This window comes from Somniosus microcephalus, chromosome 3 (assembly GCF_052327205.1).
Source record: "Somniosus microcephalus isolate GS21.2 chromosome 3, FLI_Smic_1.0, whole genome shotgun sequence".
Lineage (NCBI taxonomy): Eukaryota > Metazoa > Chordata > Chondrichthyes > Squaliformes > Somniosidae > Somniosus > Somniosus microcephalus.
In genome coordinates, this window is record NC_140989.1 from 228,916,375 (window position 1) to 228,933,321 (window position 16,947).

General features: G+C 45.4%; 1 protein-coding gene and 1 long non-coding RNA gene across 3 annotated transcripts in view; one reads left to right on the forward strand and one right to left on the reverse strand.

Annotated features, from left to right (window-relative positions):
- The window catches only part of LOC147121757 (torsin-1A-interacting protein 2-like), a 79,517-nt gene that overhangs the window by 59,952 nt on the left and 2,618 nt on the right, over positions 1-16,947 (forward strand). For both annotated transcript variants that reach the window (XM_085982250.1, XM_085982251.1), the window contains 3 exons: positions 5,527-5,616; positions 12,322-12,399; positions 14,226-14,315. In XM_085982250.1, coding sequence (XP_085838376.1) covers positions 5,527-5,616; positions 12,322-12,399; positions 14,226-14,315 — 258 coding nt within the window. The remainder of the gene's footprint in view (positions 1-5,526; positions 5,617-12,321; positions 12,400-14,225; positions 14,316-16,947) is intronic.
- The window catches only part of LOC147121758 (uncharacterized), a 61,703-nt gene that overhangs the window by 24,231 nt on the left and 20,525 nt on the right, over positions 1-16,947 (reverse strand). The gene's annotated exons all lie outside the window — the stretch shown is intronic.

A 16,947-nucleotide genomic window follows, 5' to 3' on the forward strand; every position in this document is an offset into this window, starting at 1 on the left:
CAGCTATTCACAATATATATTAATGATCTAGACGAGGGAACTAGATGCAATATCTCCAAGTTTGCAGACGACACAAAGCTGGGTGGGCGTGTGTGCTGTGAGGAGGATGCTGAGAAACTCCAGTATGATTTGGACAGGTTGGGTGATTGGGCAGAAGCATGGCAAATGCACTATAATGTGGATAAATGTGAGGTTATCCACTTTGGTGTCAAAAACAGGAAGGCAGATTATTATCTGAATGGCAATAGATTGGGAGAACGGGAAGTGCAACGAGACCTGGGTGTCCTTGTGCACCAGTCGCTGAAGGCCTGCAGGTGCAGCAGGCGGTTAAAAAGGCAAATGGTATGTTGGCCTTAGTAGCGAGAGGGTTTGAGTACAGGAACAAGGATGTCTTGCTGCAGTTGTACAGGGCCTTGGCGAGACCACACCTTGAGTATTGTGTGCAGTTTTGGTCGCCTTATTTGAGGAAGGATGTTCTTGCCATGGAGGGAGTGCAGCGAAGATTCACCAGGCTGATACCTGGGATGGCAGGAATGACGTATGAGGAGAGATTGGGTCGATTGGGCTTATACTCGTTGGAGTTTAGAAGAATGAGAGGGGATCTCATTGAAACTTATAAAATTCTGACAGGACTGGACAGACTAGATGCAGGAAGGATGTTCCCGATGGTCGGGGAGTCCAGAACCAGGGGTCACAGTCTAAGGATAAGGGGTAAGCCATTTAGGACAGAAATGAGGAGGAATTTCTTCACCCAGAGAGTGGTGAAGCTGTGGAATTCTCTACCACAGAAGGCAGTAGAGGCCAATTCATTAAATATATTCAAGAAGGAGTTGGATATATTTCTTAAGGCTAAAGGGATCAAGGGATATGGGGAGAAAGCAGGGACAGGGTACTGAATTTGGATGATCAGCCATGATCTCATTGAATGGTGGAGCAGGCTCGAGGGGCCGAATGGCCTACTCCTGCTCCTATCTTCTATGTTTCTAAGATGAATTATGAGAGTAAGTTGGTCCCTTAGAGGATGAAACTGGGGAATTAATAATGGGGAATGGGGAAATGGCAGAGACTCTGAACAAATATTTTGCATCTGTCTTCACTGTTGAAGACACAAACAACATCTCAATAATGGATAATCAAGGAGCCACAGGGAGTGGGGAACTAAAGACAATCACTATCACTAAGGAAATAATACTCGGTAAAATAATGGGACTAAAAGACGACAAGTCCCCTGGACCAGATGGCCTGCATCCCAGGGTCTTAAAAGAAGTGGCTGCAGAGATAGTGGATGCATTGGTTGCAATATACCAAAATTTCCTGGACTCTGGAGAGGTTCCAGCGGATTGGAAAACCGCTAATGTAACACCCTAATTTTAGAAAGGAGGGAGACAGAAAGCAGGAAACTATAAACCAGTTAGCCTAACATCTGTCATTGGGAAAATGCTGGAGTTTTTCATTAAGGAAGCTGTAGCAGGGCATTTAGAAAAACATACTGCAGTCAAACAGAGTCAGCAGGGTTTTAGGAAAGGGAAATCATGTTTAACAAATTTGCTGGAGTTCTTTGAGGATGTAACAAGCAGGGTGGACAAGTGTGAGCCAGTGGATGTGGTGTATTTGGATTTCCAGAAGGCATTTGATAAGGTGCCACATAAAAGGTTACTGCATAAGTTAAGAGCTCACGGAGTTGGGGGTAATCTATTAGCATGGATAGAGAATTGGCTAACTAACAGGAAGCAGAGCGTTGGGATAAATGGGTAATTTTCTGGTTGGCAAACGATAACTAGTGGGGTGCCACAAGGATCAGTGCTGGGGCCCCAACTAATTACAATCTACATTAATGACTTGGATGAAGGGATCGAGTGTAATATAGCCAAGTTTGCGGATGATACAAAGATGGGTGGGAAAGCAAGTTGTGCAGAGTACTCAAAAAATCTGCAAAGGGATATAGACAGGCTAGGTGAGTGGGCAAACATTTGGCAGATGGAGTATAATGTGGGAAAGTGCGAGGTTATCCACTTTGGCAGAAAAATAAAAAAGCAAACTATTATTTAAATGGAGATTACAAAATGCTACAGTTCAGAGGGACCTGGGGGTTCTTGTGCATGAAACACAAAAAATTAGCATGCAGGTACAGCAAGTAATCAAAAAGGCAAATGGAATGTTGGCCTTTATTGCAAGGGGGTTGGAGTATAAAAGCAGGGAAGTCCTGCTACAACTGTACAAGGTATTGATGAAACCACACCTTGAGTACCGCATACAGTTTTGGTCTCCTTATTTAAAGGATATACTTGCATTGGAGGAAGTTCAGAGACGATTCACTAGGTTAATTCCAGAGATGAGGGGTTTGACTTATGAGGAAAGGTTGAGCAGGCTGGGCCTATACTAATTGGAATTTAGAAGAATGAGAGGTGATCTTATCGAAACATATGATACTGAGGGGTCTCGACAGGGTAGATGCGGAGAGGATGTTTCCCCACATGGGGAAATCTAGAACTCGGGGGCACAGTCTCAGAATAAAGGGTCGTCCTTTTAGAACTGAGATTAGGAGGAACTTCTCTTAGAGGGTTGTAAATCTGTGGAATTCTCTGCCCCAGAGAGCTGTGGAGGCTGGGTCATTAAATACATTTAAAGTGGAGATAGACAAATTTTTGCAAGATAAGGGAGTGAAGGGTTATGGGGAGTGGGCAGGGAAGTGGCTTTGAGCCTAAGATCAGCCATGATCTTATTGAATGGCGGAGCAGACTCGAGAGGCCAAGTGGCCTATTCCTGCTCCTATTTCTTATGTTCTAACTAAGGCAGTTAAGGATGGTATCAAATTGAAAGAAAAGGCATACAATGTTGCAAAGATTAGTGGTAGGCCAGAAGATTGGGGATTTTTTAGAAACCAGCAAAGGATGACTAAAAAAAAATAAGAGGGCGAAAATAGATTATGAAAGTAAACCAGCAAAAAAAATAAAAATGGACAGTAAGAGCTTCTACAGGTATATAAAAAGCAAGAGAGTAACTAAAGTAAATATTGGTCCCTTTGAGGATGAGACTGGGGAATTAATAATGGGAAACAAGGAAATCGCAGAGACTTTGAACAAATATTTTGTATCGGTTTTCACGGTAGAAGACATTAAAAGTATCCCAATAATGATTGATAATCAAGGGGCTATAGGGAGGGAGGAACTTAAAACAATGACTATCAGTAGAGAAAAAGTACTAGGCAAACTGATGGGACTAAAGGCTGACAAGTCCCCTGGACCTGATGGCCTACATCCTAGGGTCTTAAAAGAAGTGGCTGCAGAGATAGTGGACGCATTGGTTGTAATCTACCAAAATTCCCTGGATTCTGGAGAGGTCCCAGCGGATTGGAAAACTGCAAATGTAATGCCCCTAATCAAGAAAGGAGGGAGGCAGAAAGCAGGAAACGATAGACCAGTTAGCCTAACATCTGTTATTGGGAATATGCTGGAATCGATTATTAAGGAAGTACAGTAATAGCAGGACATTTAGAAAATCATAATACATAATACAATCAAGCAGAGTCAACATGGTTTTATGAAAGGGAAATCGTGTTTGACAAATTTACTAGAGTTCTTTGAGGATGTAACGAGCAGGGTGGATAAAGGGGAACCAGTAGATGTCATGCATTTGGATTTCCAGAAGGCATTCGATAAGGTGCCACATAAAAGGTTACTGCACAAGATAAGAGCTCACGGGGTTGGGGGTAATATATTAGCATGGATAGAGGATTGGCTAACTAACAGAAAACAGAGAGTCAGGGTAAATGGGCCATTTTCAGATTGGCAAACTGTAACTGGTGGGGTGCCACAGGGATCAGTGCTGGGGCCTCAGCTATTTACAATCAATATTAATGACTTGGATGAAGGGACCATGTGTGCTGTAGCCAAATTTGCTGATGATACAAAGATAGGTGGGAAAGCAAGTTATGAGGAGGACAGAGTCTGCAAAGGGATATAGATAGGTTAAGTGAGTGGGCAAAAATTTGGCAGATGAAGTATAATGTGGGAAAGTGCGAGGTTATCCACTTTGGTAGGAAAAATAAAAAAGCAAATTATTATTTAAATGGAGAGAGACTACAAAATGCTGTGGTACAGAGGGATCTGGGGTCCTTGTACATGAAACACACAAGGTTAGCATGCAGGTAGAGCAAGTAATTAGGAAGGCAACTGGAATGTTGGCCTTTATTGCAAGGGGGATGGAGTATAAAAGTAGGGACGTCTTGCTACAACTGTACAGGGCACTGGTGAGGCCACTGGATGTTTCCCCTCATGGGGAAATCTAGAACTAGGGGGCATAGTTTCAGGATAAGGGGTTGCCCATTTAAAACGGAGTTGAGGAGGAATTTCTTCTCCCAGAGGGTTATGAATTTTTGGAATCTGGGTCATTGAATATATTTAAGGTGGAGATGGACATATATTTGAGCTACAGGGGAGTCAAGGGTTATGGGGAGCGGGCGGGAAAGTGGCGTTGAGGCCAAGATCAGATCAGCCATGATCTTATTGAATGGCGGGGCAGGCTCGAGGGGCCGAATGGCCTACTCCTGCTCCTATTTCTTATGTTCTTCCAAGTGGTGTTCAACATGGAGGAGTACTGATTCATCAGCTGAGGGAGGGCGGTAGGTGGTAATCAGCAGGAAGTTTCCTTGCCTATGCTTGACCTGAAGCCATGAGACTTCATGGGGTCTGGAATCAATGTTGAGGACTCCCAGGGCCACTCCTTCCCGACTGTTTACTACTGTGCTGCCACCCCTGGTGGGTCTGTCCTGCCAGTGGGACAGGACATACCCAGGGATGGTGATGGAGGAGTTTGGGACATTGGCTGAAAGGTATGATTCTGTGAGTATGGCTATATCAGGCTGTTGTTTGACTAGTCTGTGGGACAGCTCCCCCACTTTTGGCACAAGGCCCCAGATGTTGGTGAGGAGGACTTTGCAGGGTCGACTGGGCTGGGTGTGCCGTTGCCATGTCTGTAGCCGGTGCCGAGGTCGATGCCGGATGGTGGTCTGTCCGGTTTCATTCTTCTTATTGTGTTTTGTAGCGGTTTGTTACAACTGAGTGGCTTGCTAGACCATTTCAGAGGGCAGCTAAGAGTCAACCACATTGCTGTGGGTCTGGATTCACATGTAGGCCAGACCAGGTAAGGACGGCAGATTTCCTTCCCGAAAGGACATTAGGCACCTGCTAAAAAAGGCTCACTTTGTCAGTAACCCAATTTGGGTGAGGCAGAGAATTGCTCCATTCGCTGACCAGGTGCAGATACATTTAGTGTCATCGGCACAGAGTTCACTGTTCTGTGCTTCAGCTATTCAGAAACCAGGGGTTCATAATACAATTGTACCACTTATTGTAATGGTTACAAGTCTTTCCTGCAGTCCACTAATAGGAGCACAGAGTGAGGTTTCAGAGTACAAATATGCCAAACGACAGGAGATCTTTGTTATTGAACATATTGGGGGAGAAACTTTACATGTCCATGTTTTGCTGTGCGCTAACATAATTTCCTATTCTATCCTTCCTGTAGCTGTCATTCGCCAACACTTGAGCTACAGGGATCCCCAAAACGACACTGACGCAAAACAAAGTACAAAGTCTATCAGACGAGGGGTCTCTGGTAAGTTGTAACAAGCTATTTGGGAGTGCCAATTCTAGCTTCATTAGGTCTTATTGGGTTGCTAATTCCCTTGGAGATTGGGTTGTAAAATGCACCACTGCGCACAAGTGTCTGGTGATGGTCACTTTTGATGTTACTGGAGTGCAGCCAATGGGCAGAGCGTGGGTCTCCCTCGGTACACTCCATAAATGACCGTTCACAGAGCACCCTTAGCGCCAGCAGGATGAGGAGATATGCCATGGCTCTCACTCCCTAGACCCCAGAGTTGGCAGGGAGGGAGTTAGTGCTCGAACTCCCCGCACCATCCAACCCTCATTACTGTCTTCTAGAATGAGCACAAGCTGTACGTTGATGAGTGGGCAATCCGCTGGAAGACTTGCTGCGCTTGGAACTGTCGTGACACCCAGGTGGCATCAAAAAAATGTTTAAAGACTACGCCTTCGTAAATTTAGTGAGTAGAAACTTCCCAAAATCAGGAGGTCAATCATCTCAGCCCCAGGACATCGCTGCAGGAGTTCCTCAGGGCAGTGTCCTAGGCCCAACCATCTTCAGCTGCTTCATCAATGACCTTCCCTCCAACATAAGGTCAGAAATGGGGATGTTCGCTGATGACTGCAGTGTTCAGTGGCATTCACAACTCCTCAGATAATTAAGCAGTCCATGCCTGCATGCAACAAGACCTGGACGACGTTCAGGCTTGGGCTTGGGCTGATAAGTGGTAGGTAACATTCATGCCACAGAAATGCCGGGCAATGCCTATCTCCAACAAGCAAGAGTCTAACTACCTCCCCATGGCATTCAATGGCATTACCATCGCCGAATCCCCCACCATCAACATCCTGGGGGTCACCATTGACCAGAAACTTAACTGTGGCAACAAGAGCAGGTTAGAGGCTGGGTATTCTGCAGCGAGTGTCTCACCTCCTGACTCCCCAAAGCCTTTCCACCATCTACAAGGCACAAGTAAGTAGTGTGATGGAATACTCTCCACTTGCCTGGATGAATGCAGCTCCAACAACACTCAAGAAGCTCGACACCATCCAGGACAAAGCAGCCCGCTTGATTGGCACCCCATCCACCATCTTAAACATTCACTCCCTCCATCACCAGCACACCGTGGCTGCAGTGTGTACCATCTACAAGATGCACTGCAGCAACTCGCCAAGGCTTCTTCGGCAGCACCTCCCAAACCCGCGACCTCTTCCACCTAGTAAGACAAGGGCAGCAGGCGCATGGGAACACCACCAACTCCAAGTTCCCCTCCAAGTCACACATCATCCTAACTTAGAAGTATATCGCCGTTCCTTCATCGTCGCTGGGTAAAAATCCTGGAACTCCCTCCCTAACAGCACTGTGGGAGTACCTTCACCACACGAACTACAGCGGTTCAAGAAGGCGGCTCACCACCAGCTTCTCAAGGGCAATTAGGGATGGGCAATAAATGCTGGCCTTGCCAGCGACGTCCACATCCTATAAACTAATTTTTTAAAAAAGGAGTCGGGTTCAAAGCGACCTTAAAGACGCCAGCTGAGGAACTGGAAACGTTATACTGTTGTGGTAAAGGGTACAGTTCACTGTTGGAATAGGCCCGAGGGGTTCCTGTGTCATTTTATTTTGGCAGGTATACATTTATGTTTTAATCTTGATATTAGTACTAAAAGTGTCATCCCTTCTCTCCTGTTAATTATGGAATCAAACAACCAACACACAAAGGCAAACTGAGTCCAATACCCATTATACTAACAAAACACTAACGCTAAAATACAAGGCAGTGCATTTTGGTGGAGCCTGCCCAGAAATTCGGGTCGGGGGCTTCCCGCGGGTGCAAGCCCCCGACCTGCACTTACCTACCGCGCCGGCCGTTGAGCTGTGGGCCCCCGTGGAATTGCGACCCTGGGCCTCCTCCAACTGCCGGCGCGCAGTGCTTGCGCAGTTAGTTCGATGCGTCCCCTGGGATCATGTGGGTCATGGAGAGCCAATGGTAGCAGGGAATGCTTCATTCATAAGTTTGACAGGAACCTATAAATAATATAAGCTGCAAAACATCACTAAATCTTCAAATAATTTTTTTTTTAAATCACATTTTTTAAATAAACTATAAATTACATGAAATAACTATTTTAAACAATTTAAATTTTTGAAAAAAATAATTTTATTTTCTAGCGGGGCTAAAAATAAACTTACCTTTCTTTGAAGTATTTAAAAATAATAAACCTGTGGAAAAAATGTTTTAATTTTAATTAATTCACCACTTACCTTGTAAAAAGCAGGCCTTGCGACTGCTTTTTAAATGTCTAACTTCTGGAGACTTACCTTCCCAGGAAAACCTGCAAAAAAAACGTAAGTTCGATGCGCACGCGCTGCCTCTCCTGCGCAGGCGTTCCACCTCTGAACCCCTTCTTTCAGGGGAACGGAAGTGCCGATTTCCCACGCATGTGCAGTGCATGCACGAAACCAGCACTTCCATTGGGCTTACGGGTGAGTACCCCGTGCGTACTCACCCGTGGAGACCCGAATTTCTGGGCCAATAACCAAATGGAATCCAGCTTGTTTCCATTGCACGAGGCTCATGAGTCAAGGACATTCCATAAGATCAGGTGGGTATTTTTTATGGCATAAGTTTTTTTTAATTCGCTTATGGGATCTGGGCGTCGCTGGCAAGGCCAGCATTTATTGCCCATCCCTAATTGCCCTTGAGAAGGTGGTGGTGAGCTGCCTTCTTGAACCGCTGCAGTCCGTGTGGTGAAGGTACTCCCACAGTGCTGTTAGGGAGGGAGTTCCAGGATTTTGACCCAGCGACGATGAAGGATCGGCGATATACTTCTAAGTCAGGATGGTGTGTTACTTGAAGGGGAACTTGGAGTTGGTGGTGTTCCCATGCGCCTGCTGCCCTTGTCCTTCTAGGTGGAAGAGGTCGCGGGTTTGGGAGGTGCTGCCTAAGAAGCCTTGGCGAGTTGCTGCAGTGCATCTTGTAGATGGTACACACTGCAGCCACGGTGTGCTGGTGATGGAGGGAGTGAATGTTTAAGGTGGTGGATGGGGTGCCAATCATACGTTCTGCTTTGTCCTGGATGGTGTCAAGCTTCTTGAGTGTTGTTGGAGCTGCACTCATCCAGGCAAGTGGAGAGTATTCCATCACACTCCTTACTTGTGCCTTGTAGATGGTGGAAATGCTTTGGGGAGTTAGGAGGGGAGACACTTGCCACAGAATACCTAGCCTCTGACCTGCTCTTGTTGCCATAGTATTTATGTGGCTGGTCCAGTTAAGTTTATGGTCAATGGTGACCTCCAGGATGTTGATGGAGTGTTTTGGTGATGGTAATGCTGTTGAATGTCAAGGGGAGGTGGTTAGATTCTCGCTTGTTGGAGATAGTCGTTGCCTGGCACTTCAGTGGTGCAAATGTTACCTGCCACAAGTGGGAGTTATTTGTTTTTATGATAAATGAGGAGTCCTTTTTGGGCTAACAAAGGTGCTCTTCGTGGTGCCTGTAAGGATTCTCGGTGAAACCCAGTGCCAACCCAGGTCCCAGTGGGCATAGGCACGCAGGACAGGTCTGCCCTTCGTTCAACACTGATTGACATTCTTACTTGGAGAGTCCTCAAGATGACTGTGTGTGGAAGGTGGGAAGTTGGTGCACTGGTGCTGCAGGGCGTGCTCCCCTGGGTTTGGGGCGGGTGAGGCACATTGTTGGAACAGAGCAGTGGAAGCTTTAATTTGCATGTAACTGGTATCGCTGACCTGGGAGTGCTTGCTGCTGACTCCTGGGGTCCGAAATGGGAAAGGTTCAATTTTGCAGCATCAAATTCACACAATAATAGAAGCTCCAACTGCAGCAAGACATCCTTGTTCCTGTACTCAAAGCCTCTTGCTACGAAGGCCAACATACCATTTGCCGCCTTAACCGCCTGCTGCACCTGCATGCTTACCTTCAGCGACTAGTGCACAAGGACACCCAGATCTCGTTGCACTTCCCCTTCGCCCAATCTATTGCCATTCAGATAATAATCTGCCTTCCTGTTTTTGCCACCAAAGTGGATAACCTCACATTTATCCACGTTACATTGCATCTGCCATGCTTCTGCCCAATCACCCAACCTGTCCAAATCATCCTGGAGTTTCTCGGCATCCTCCTCACAGCACACACGCCCACCCAGCTTTGTGTCGTCTGCAAATTTGGAGATATTACATCTAGTTCCCTCGTCTAGATCATTTATATTGTGAATAGCTGGGGTCCAAGGACCGATCCCTGCGGTACCCCACTAGTCACTGCCTGCCACTCGGAAAAAGACCCGTTTATTCCAACTCTTTGCTTTCTGTCTGCCAACCAGTTTTCTATCCAAGTCAATACCTTGTCCCCAATCCCATGTGCCTTAACTTTACACGCTAACCTCTTATGCGGGACCTTATCGAAAGCCTTCTGAAAGTCCAAATATACCACATCCACTGGTTCTCCCTTATCTATTTTACCAGTTACATCCTCAAAAAATTCCAGTAGATTAGTCAAGCACGATTTACCTTTTGTAAATCTATGTTGACTTTGTCCGATCCTGTCACTGTTTTCCAAGTGCTCTGCTATTACATCCTTTATAATGGACTCTAGCATTTTCCCCACTACCGATGTCAGGCTTACCGGTCTGTAATTCCCCGTTTTCTCCCTACCACCTTTTTTGAATAGTGGGGTAACATTAGCTACCCTCCAATCCATGGGTACTGTTCCAGATTCCATCGAATGTTGGAAGATGATCAGCAATGCATCTACTATTTCTAGGGCCACTTCCTTAAGTACCCTAGGATGTAGATTATCAGGCCCTGAGGATTTATCGGCCTTCAGTCCCATCAATTTCCTTAACACCATTTCCTTACAAATACTGATTTCTTTCAGTTCCTCCCCTTCATCAGACCCTATGTTCTCTGACATCTCTGGGAGGTTATTTGTGTCCTCCTTTGTGAAGACAGAACCAAAATATGTATTTAATTGGTCTGCCATTTCTTTGTTACCCATTATAAATTCCCCTGATTCTGACTGCAAGGGACCGACGTTTGACTTCACCAATCTTTTTCTCTTCACATATATATAAAAGCTTTTACAGTCAGTTTTTATGTTCCTAGCAAGCTTACTCTCATATTCTATTTTCCCCTTCGTAATTAATCCCTTTGTCCTCCTTTGTTGAATCCTAAACTGCTCCCAATCCTCAAGTTTACTGCTTTTTCTGGCCATTTTATATGTCCTCTCCTTGGATCTTATGCTATCCCTAATTTCCCTTGTTAGCCACAGTTGAGTCACCTTTTTTGTTTTATTTTTATGCCAAACTGGGATGAACAATTTCCATGCTTGCCATTGCCTATCCACCGTCAACCCTTTGAGTGACATTCCCCAATCAATCCTACCCAACTCGCGCCTCAGACCATTATAGTTTCCTTTATTTAAATTCAGGACCCTAGTCTCTGAGTCAACTACAGGAAAGTTTGTGCTATCCGGCACCGACGGGACCGAGCTGCTGCCGTTCCCTCAAAACTGCCGTACACTCCAGAGCTAATGTTGAAACATACGGAGCTGAATCTCCGTATGAATCAACAAACCCTGTTGCTTACAGCCTCTAAACAGTCGGCAAGCATCTCTGTAGCGTCTCTAGCTGAAGCTGTTGCTTAGCTACAGACGTGGCAGAGCTTGACTGTTCAAAAAAAGCAAAGAAAAGAAACGAAAAGAATAAAAAACGGCTCCTGATTTTTGCCGGTGGCTTGAGCTTGCCGGACGGTTCGCCTCCGGATAACAAAGTTTCCTGTACTTCATTCTCCATCTTAATGAAGAATTCTATCATATGATCGCTCCGACCCAAGGGGCCTCGTACAACAAGATTGCTAATTAATTCTTATTACATAATACCCAGTCTAAGATGGCCTGATCTCTGGTTGGTTCCTCGACATATTGGTCCAGGAAACCATCCCGTAAACACTCCAGGAATTCCTCCTCCACAGTATTGTTACTAATTTGGTTAGCCCAATCTATATGTAGATTAAAGTCACCCATGATGACTGCTGTGCCCTTATTGTACGCTTCTCTAATTTCCCTTTTAATGCCATCCCCAACCTCCGCATTACTGTTTGGAGGTCTATATACCACTCCCACTAACGTTTTCTTCCCCTTGGTAGTTCTCAGTTCTACCCATACAAATTCCTCTGAGTGAAGAAATTTCTCATCTCAGTCCTAAATGGCCGACCCCTTATTCTGAGACTGTGACCCCTGATTCTAGACTCCCCAGCCAGGGGAAACATCCTCCCTGCATATACCCTGTCAAGTCCTGTAAGAATTTTGTCTATTTCAATGAGATCACTTCTTACTCTTCTAAACTCTAGAGGATACAGGCCTAGTCTACTCAGCCTCTCCTCATAGGACAATCCCCCCATCCCAGGAATCGGTCTGATGAACCTTCATTGCACTTCCTCTATGGCAAGTATATCCTTCCTTAGGTGAGGAGACCAAAACTGTACACAATACTCCAGGTGTGGTCTCACCAGGACCCTATATAATTACATTAAGACTTCTTCGGTGTGATTATTTGCAAGGCCTGCTGCGTCCTTCTGCGCATGCACCTGAAGACCATCTGGGGAGCCTGAAGACCGTTTTGGGACTGCAGTTGCGCACTGAAGTTCATAAAGGTGAACAGATTTTACCCTGGGGACTGATGTGAGTCCTTATTTTGCAGGTCCATTTCCTTCAGCTGGTAATATGCAGAGAGTGGCCCGTAAAAAACCGCCACCAACATTTTCAGGCTCAGCGCAAGGTACGTCCGGGTCACGTAAGCGTGTCATGCAGGTAGACTTTTGTTGAAAATATGTTATGCTCCATATATAAGATCTGTAAATGATGAGTCGGCGGTGTTCCAACTTTCTGCACCATGGAGCAATTCAAACGTTGACTTTACAGCTAATCTGTTTTCAGTTATAGCTAATAATCAGGTGTGGGCCATTGTGGCACGAAATCACACCAACAGTAAGCAGGCTGGATGCCTTAGACAAGGGCGGCAAGACAACGGCACAGGGCATTGTATTGTGCCACTTCACATGTCTACATTTCAGGTCTCCCTACTTTTCGGAAGCAGATAATAGAGTTCCACTGTTCAGAAAGTGTCTTGATTGGGGAGTCAAGACTGGATTGGTTCAAGAAGCATTAGCAATCCTATCGGTGACTCCAGGGATTTCTGTAAAAGCTCAGACCAACCAGGAACAGCACCAGGCGGTCACTTTTGTGGCCTAGATGCAAATTTATCCCAGGGGAAGCTGATTGTGACGCGCACAAAGAATTCCCTTGCTGCCCTTTAGCCTCCCAGTGAGTCCAATCTGTAGTGTCTGCAGGAGGACCTTCCATAATTTTCAAAGCAAATGATTGTGGATCTCATCAGTGGCAGAGAGCATGAGGCCTCTGTTGTCCACTTTGTAGGCCCTTCTACCAGGTTTGGGCTGGGTCATTTTCTTGGGTCACTCAAAGGACTTGAGGATCTGTAGATTAAATGATGCCGAACCTGTTACTCACTTGTGCACGATCGTAATTCCACTGATTTGGTTGTGACACTCAATTGAAGTTTTGGTCCATAACCTTGAATTTCATCTGATTTACAATAGTTATGTTCAGCAACTCGATCTTATACACAGAGTTGTGACACATGACTCTTACGCTTGGAGTTGGTCTGGGAATTGTGTAGTTTGTACCTGTTGACTGGATCTTTTCAGATTGGACATCAGGTGAGGACTGTCCTGTCCCCCTCCTCCCCCCCCCCCCCCACCCCTTGGGGTCAAAATGCCTATTGGCACCTGCTCTAAAGGCTCACTTTGTCAATAACCCAATTTGGTTGAGTTACTGGAAGGTGAACCATTGAAATGTACTCCAGTGAAGAGCCAATATCTTCAGGAAAAAGAGGAAAATGTTGGCTACAAAATGTTTTATACCCAGTTTTGATGACTTGGTTACCATATCCGCTAGGTGTTCTGACCTTTTACCCCCTCATGACATAAGGGAAGGATATAAGAATACTTTTGTTTTGAGTCAGTGACAAAGTGAGAACTTAAAAAAACTGATTTGAAGACTAGAAGATGGAAATCTCACGCATTACCTGAAGGGAAACATCAAAATTTTGTTAGTGGCTTAATGTGTGGGGAAAAGAGCATTGGGCAGGGGACCTTCCGTGTTAAGGGATTTTTTTTCTCAATGGAAATGCATCCGTTGCTAAGGAGTGATATATTTATCTTCTTTGTGTTAAAATGTTACTGCAGTGGGAAGTCCATGTCTGCTGCACTGCGAATTAACAATTGAAGTGAAGGCTCCATTCGCTGACCAGGTGCAGATACATTTAATGTCATCGGCACGGAGTCGCTGTTCTGTGCTTCAGCTATTCAGAAACCAGGGGTTCATAATACAATTGTACCACGTATTGTAATGGTTACGAGGTTTCCTGCAGTCCACTAATAGCAGCACAGAGTGAGGTTTCAGAGTACAAACATGCCAAACGACAGCAGATCTTTCTTGTTATTAAACATATTGGGGGAGAAACTTAAATGTCCATGATTTGCTGTGCCCTAACATAATTTCCTATTTATTCTATCCTTCCTGTAGCTGACATTCGCCAACGCTTGAGCTACAGGGAACCCCAAAACGACATTTACGCAAAACAAAGTGCAAAGTCTGTCAGGCCGAGTGTCTCTGGTAAGTTGTAACAAGCTATTTAGCAGTGCCAATTCTGGCTTCATTAGGTCTTATTGGGTTGCTAATTCCCTTGGAGATTGGGTTGTAAAATGCACCACTGCGCACAAGTGTCTGGTGATGGTCACTTTTGATGTTACTGGAGTGCAGCCAATGGGCAGAGCGTGGGTCTCCCTCGGTACACTCCATAAATGACCGCTCACTGACATTTCACAGAGCACCCTTAGCGCCAGCAGGATGAGGAGATATGCCATGGCTCTCACTCCCTAGATCCCAGAGTTGGCAGGGAGGGAGTTGGTACTCGAACTCCCTGCACCATTCAACCCTCATTACTGTCTTCTAGAATGAGCACTAGCTGTATGTTGATGAGTGGGTAATCCGTTGGAAGATTGAACAGTTTGTAGCTGTTGTCTGGATCTTTTCACATTGGAATTTGGTGTCTGGCTGACTGTCGTAAATGACGTTTGGGCACATTTTATTACTATTATTCTTCTGTGAATTTTTTTTTACGTCTTTATTTCTTGGTAGTAACGGGTTAACCAGAAGTTGCTGCGTCTGCTTCTGAAGCAGACCATTTTGACCTACGGTTGCACCTGATAAATGGCAGAGCAACAGCAGCTCTCTGACGACTCAAGATGTTGGCCAAGTGAGCAGCTAAGCCATACTGACCAGCTGATCTCAGTCAAGAGGTGGCAGTAGAGAGACTAAAATCGGCTTCAGTGCCCCATGGTTAGCAACGGGGAAAATCATTCAGGGCCCCCGAACACCATGTAGCAATCCCTGTGTGGACGTCGGGTGAGGACTGTCTTGCCCTCCCTTGGGGTCAAAAAGCCTATTGGCACCTGCTATAAAGGCTCACTTTGTCAATAACCCAATTTGGGTGAGTTACTGGAAGGCCAACCATTGAAATGTGCTCCAGTGAAGAGCCAATATCTTCAGGAAGAAACGATAAATGTTGTCAAGAAAAAGTTTTACACCCAGGTTTTAATGATCTGGGTTGCCATATCAGCTAGGTGTTCTGGCCTTTTTACTAAAAATTTTTCGTAAATTTGGTAGTAGAATCTTCCCCAAATCAGGAGTCAGGTTCAAAGCGACCTTCAAGACGGCAGCTGAGGAACTGGAAACGTTATACTGTTGTGGTAAAGGGTACAGTACCCTGCTGGAATAGGCTTGAGGGATTCCTGTGTCATTTTATTTTAGCAGATATGCTTAAATGTTTTAATCTTGATATTAGTAGTAAAATTGTCATCCCTTCTCTCCTGTTAATTATGGAATCAAACAACCAACACACAAAGGCAAACTGAGTCTGATACCCATTCGAGAACAAAATACTAACGCTAAAATACAAGGCAGTGCATTTTCGTAGAGCTTTATAAAAAAATAACCAAATGGAAGCCGGCTTGTTTCCATTGCACGAGGCTCATGAGTCAAGGGCATTCCATACGATCAGGTGTATTTTTTTTTTAATGGCATAAGTGGGCGTTATTTGTTTTATGATAAATGAGGAGCCTTTTTTGGGCTACGTTAAAGGCGCTATATAAATACAAGTTGTTGTTGTTGTAATATAATGTTGGCCTTTATCCCAAGAGGGCTGGAATACAAAGGGGTGGACGTTATGCTACAGTTGTAGAGAACTGTGGTCAGATCCCACCTAGAGCACTGCTTTCAGTTCTGGGCACCGCACCATAGGGAAATATATTTTGGCCTTGGAGGGGGTGCAGCGCAGATACACCAGAATGGTACGGGGGCTAAAAAGGTTAAATTTTGAGGACAGGTTGCATAGACTAGGGTTGTATTCCCTTGAATATAGAAGATTAAGGGGTGATCTGATAGAGGTGTTGAAGATGATTAATGGATTCACGTAGAAGGGTGAAACTATTTCCTCTGGTGGATAAATCCAGAACAAGGAGGCATAACCTTAAAATTAGAGCCAAGATGTTCAGGGGTGATGTCAGGAAGGGTTGTGGAAATCTGGAACTCTCTTTCCCAAAAAGCTGTTGCGGCTGGGGGTCTGTTGAAAATTTCAAAACTGAGATTGATAGATTTTTGTTAGGCAAGGGTATTGAGGGTTATGGAGCCAAGGCAGATGGATGGAGTTAAGATACAGATCAGCCATGATCTAATTGAATGGTGGAACAGGCTCGAGGGGCTGAATGGCCTGCTCCTGTTCCTGTGTTAGCACACCTCCCCACTCGGCCAGGTGCAGCTACCAATGCCATTCCTGTAGGATGTGGAGACAGTGCTGGGAACATGCAGCTGCAGCTTCCAGTCACTGCTCAGTTACAAGGCCTGGGTAGGACAACAGAAGAAAACACTGTGAACCCACTGTGCTGACTGGATTCCGTGTTGGTCCTGTAGTCCTTAATGCAGCAGGTCTGGAGGCTCTAGCGGGGTGCAGAAGTCCCTCGATAGGCCAGTTTCCTTCCCCCCCCCCCCCCCCCCCCACCCCGCTTCGCTGAAGCAAGAATGTGACTGGCTGTCGCAGGCAGTGCAGTTTTCGAGAGAAGCCATGAGGGAAGGACAGGTGGCTACTGGTGAAAGTCACCACTGTGCATGAGCTATTGTTTTGTGTTATTGCCAATGCTATGGAATCTCCACCATATCAACAACAACAACTTGTATTTATATAGCGCCT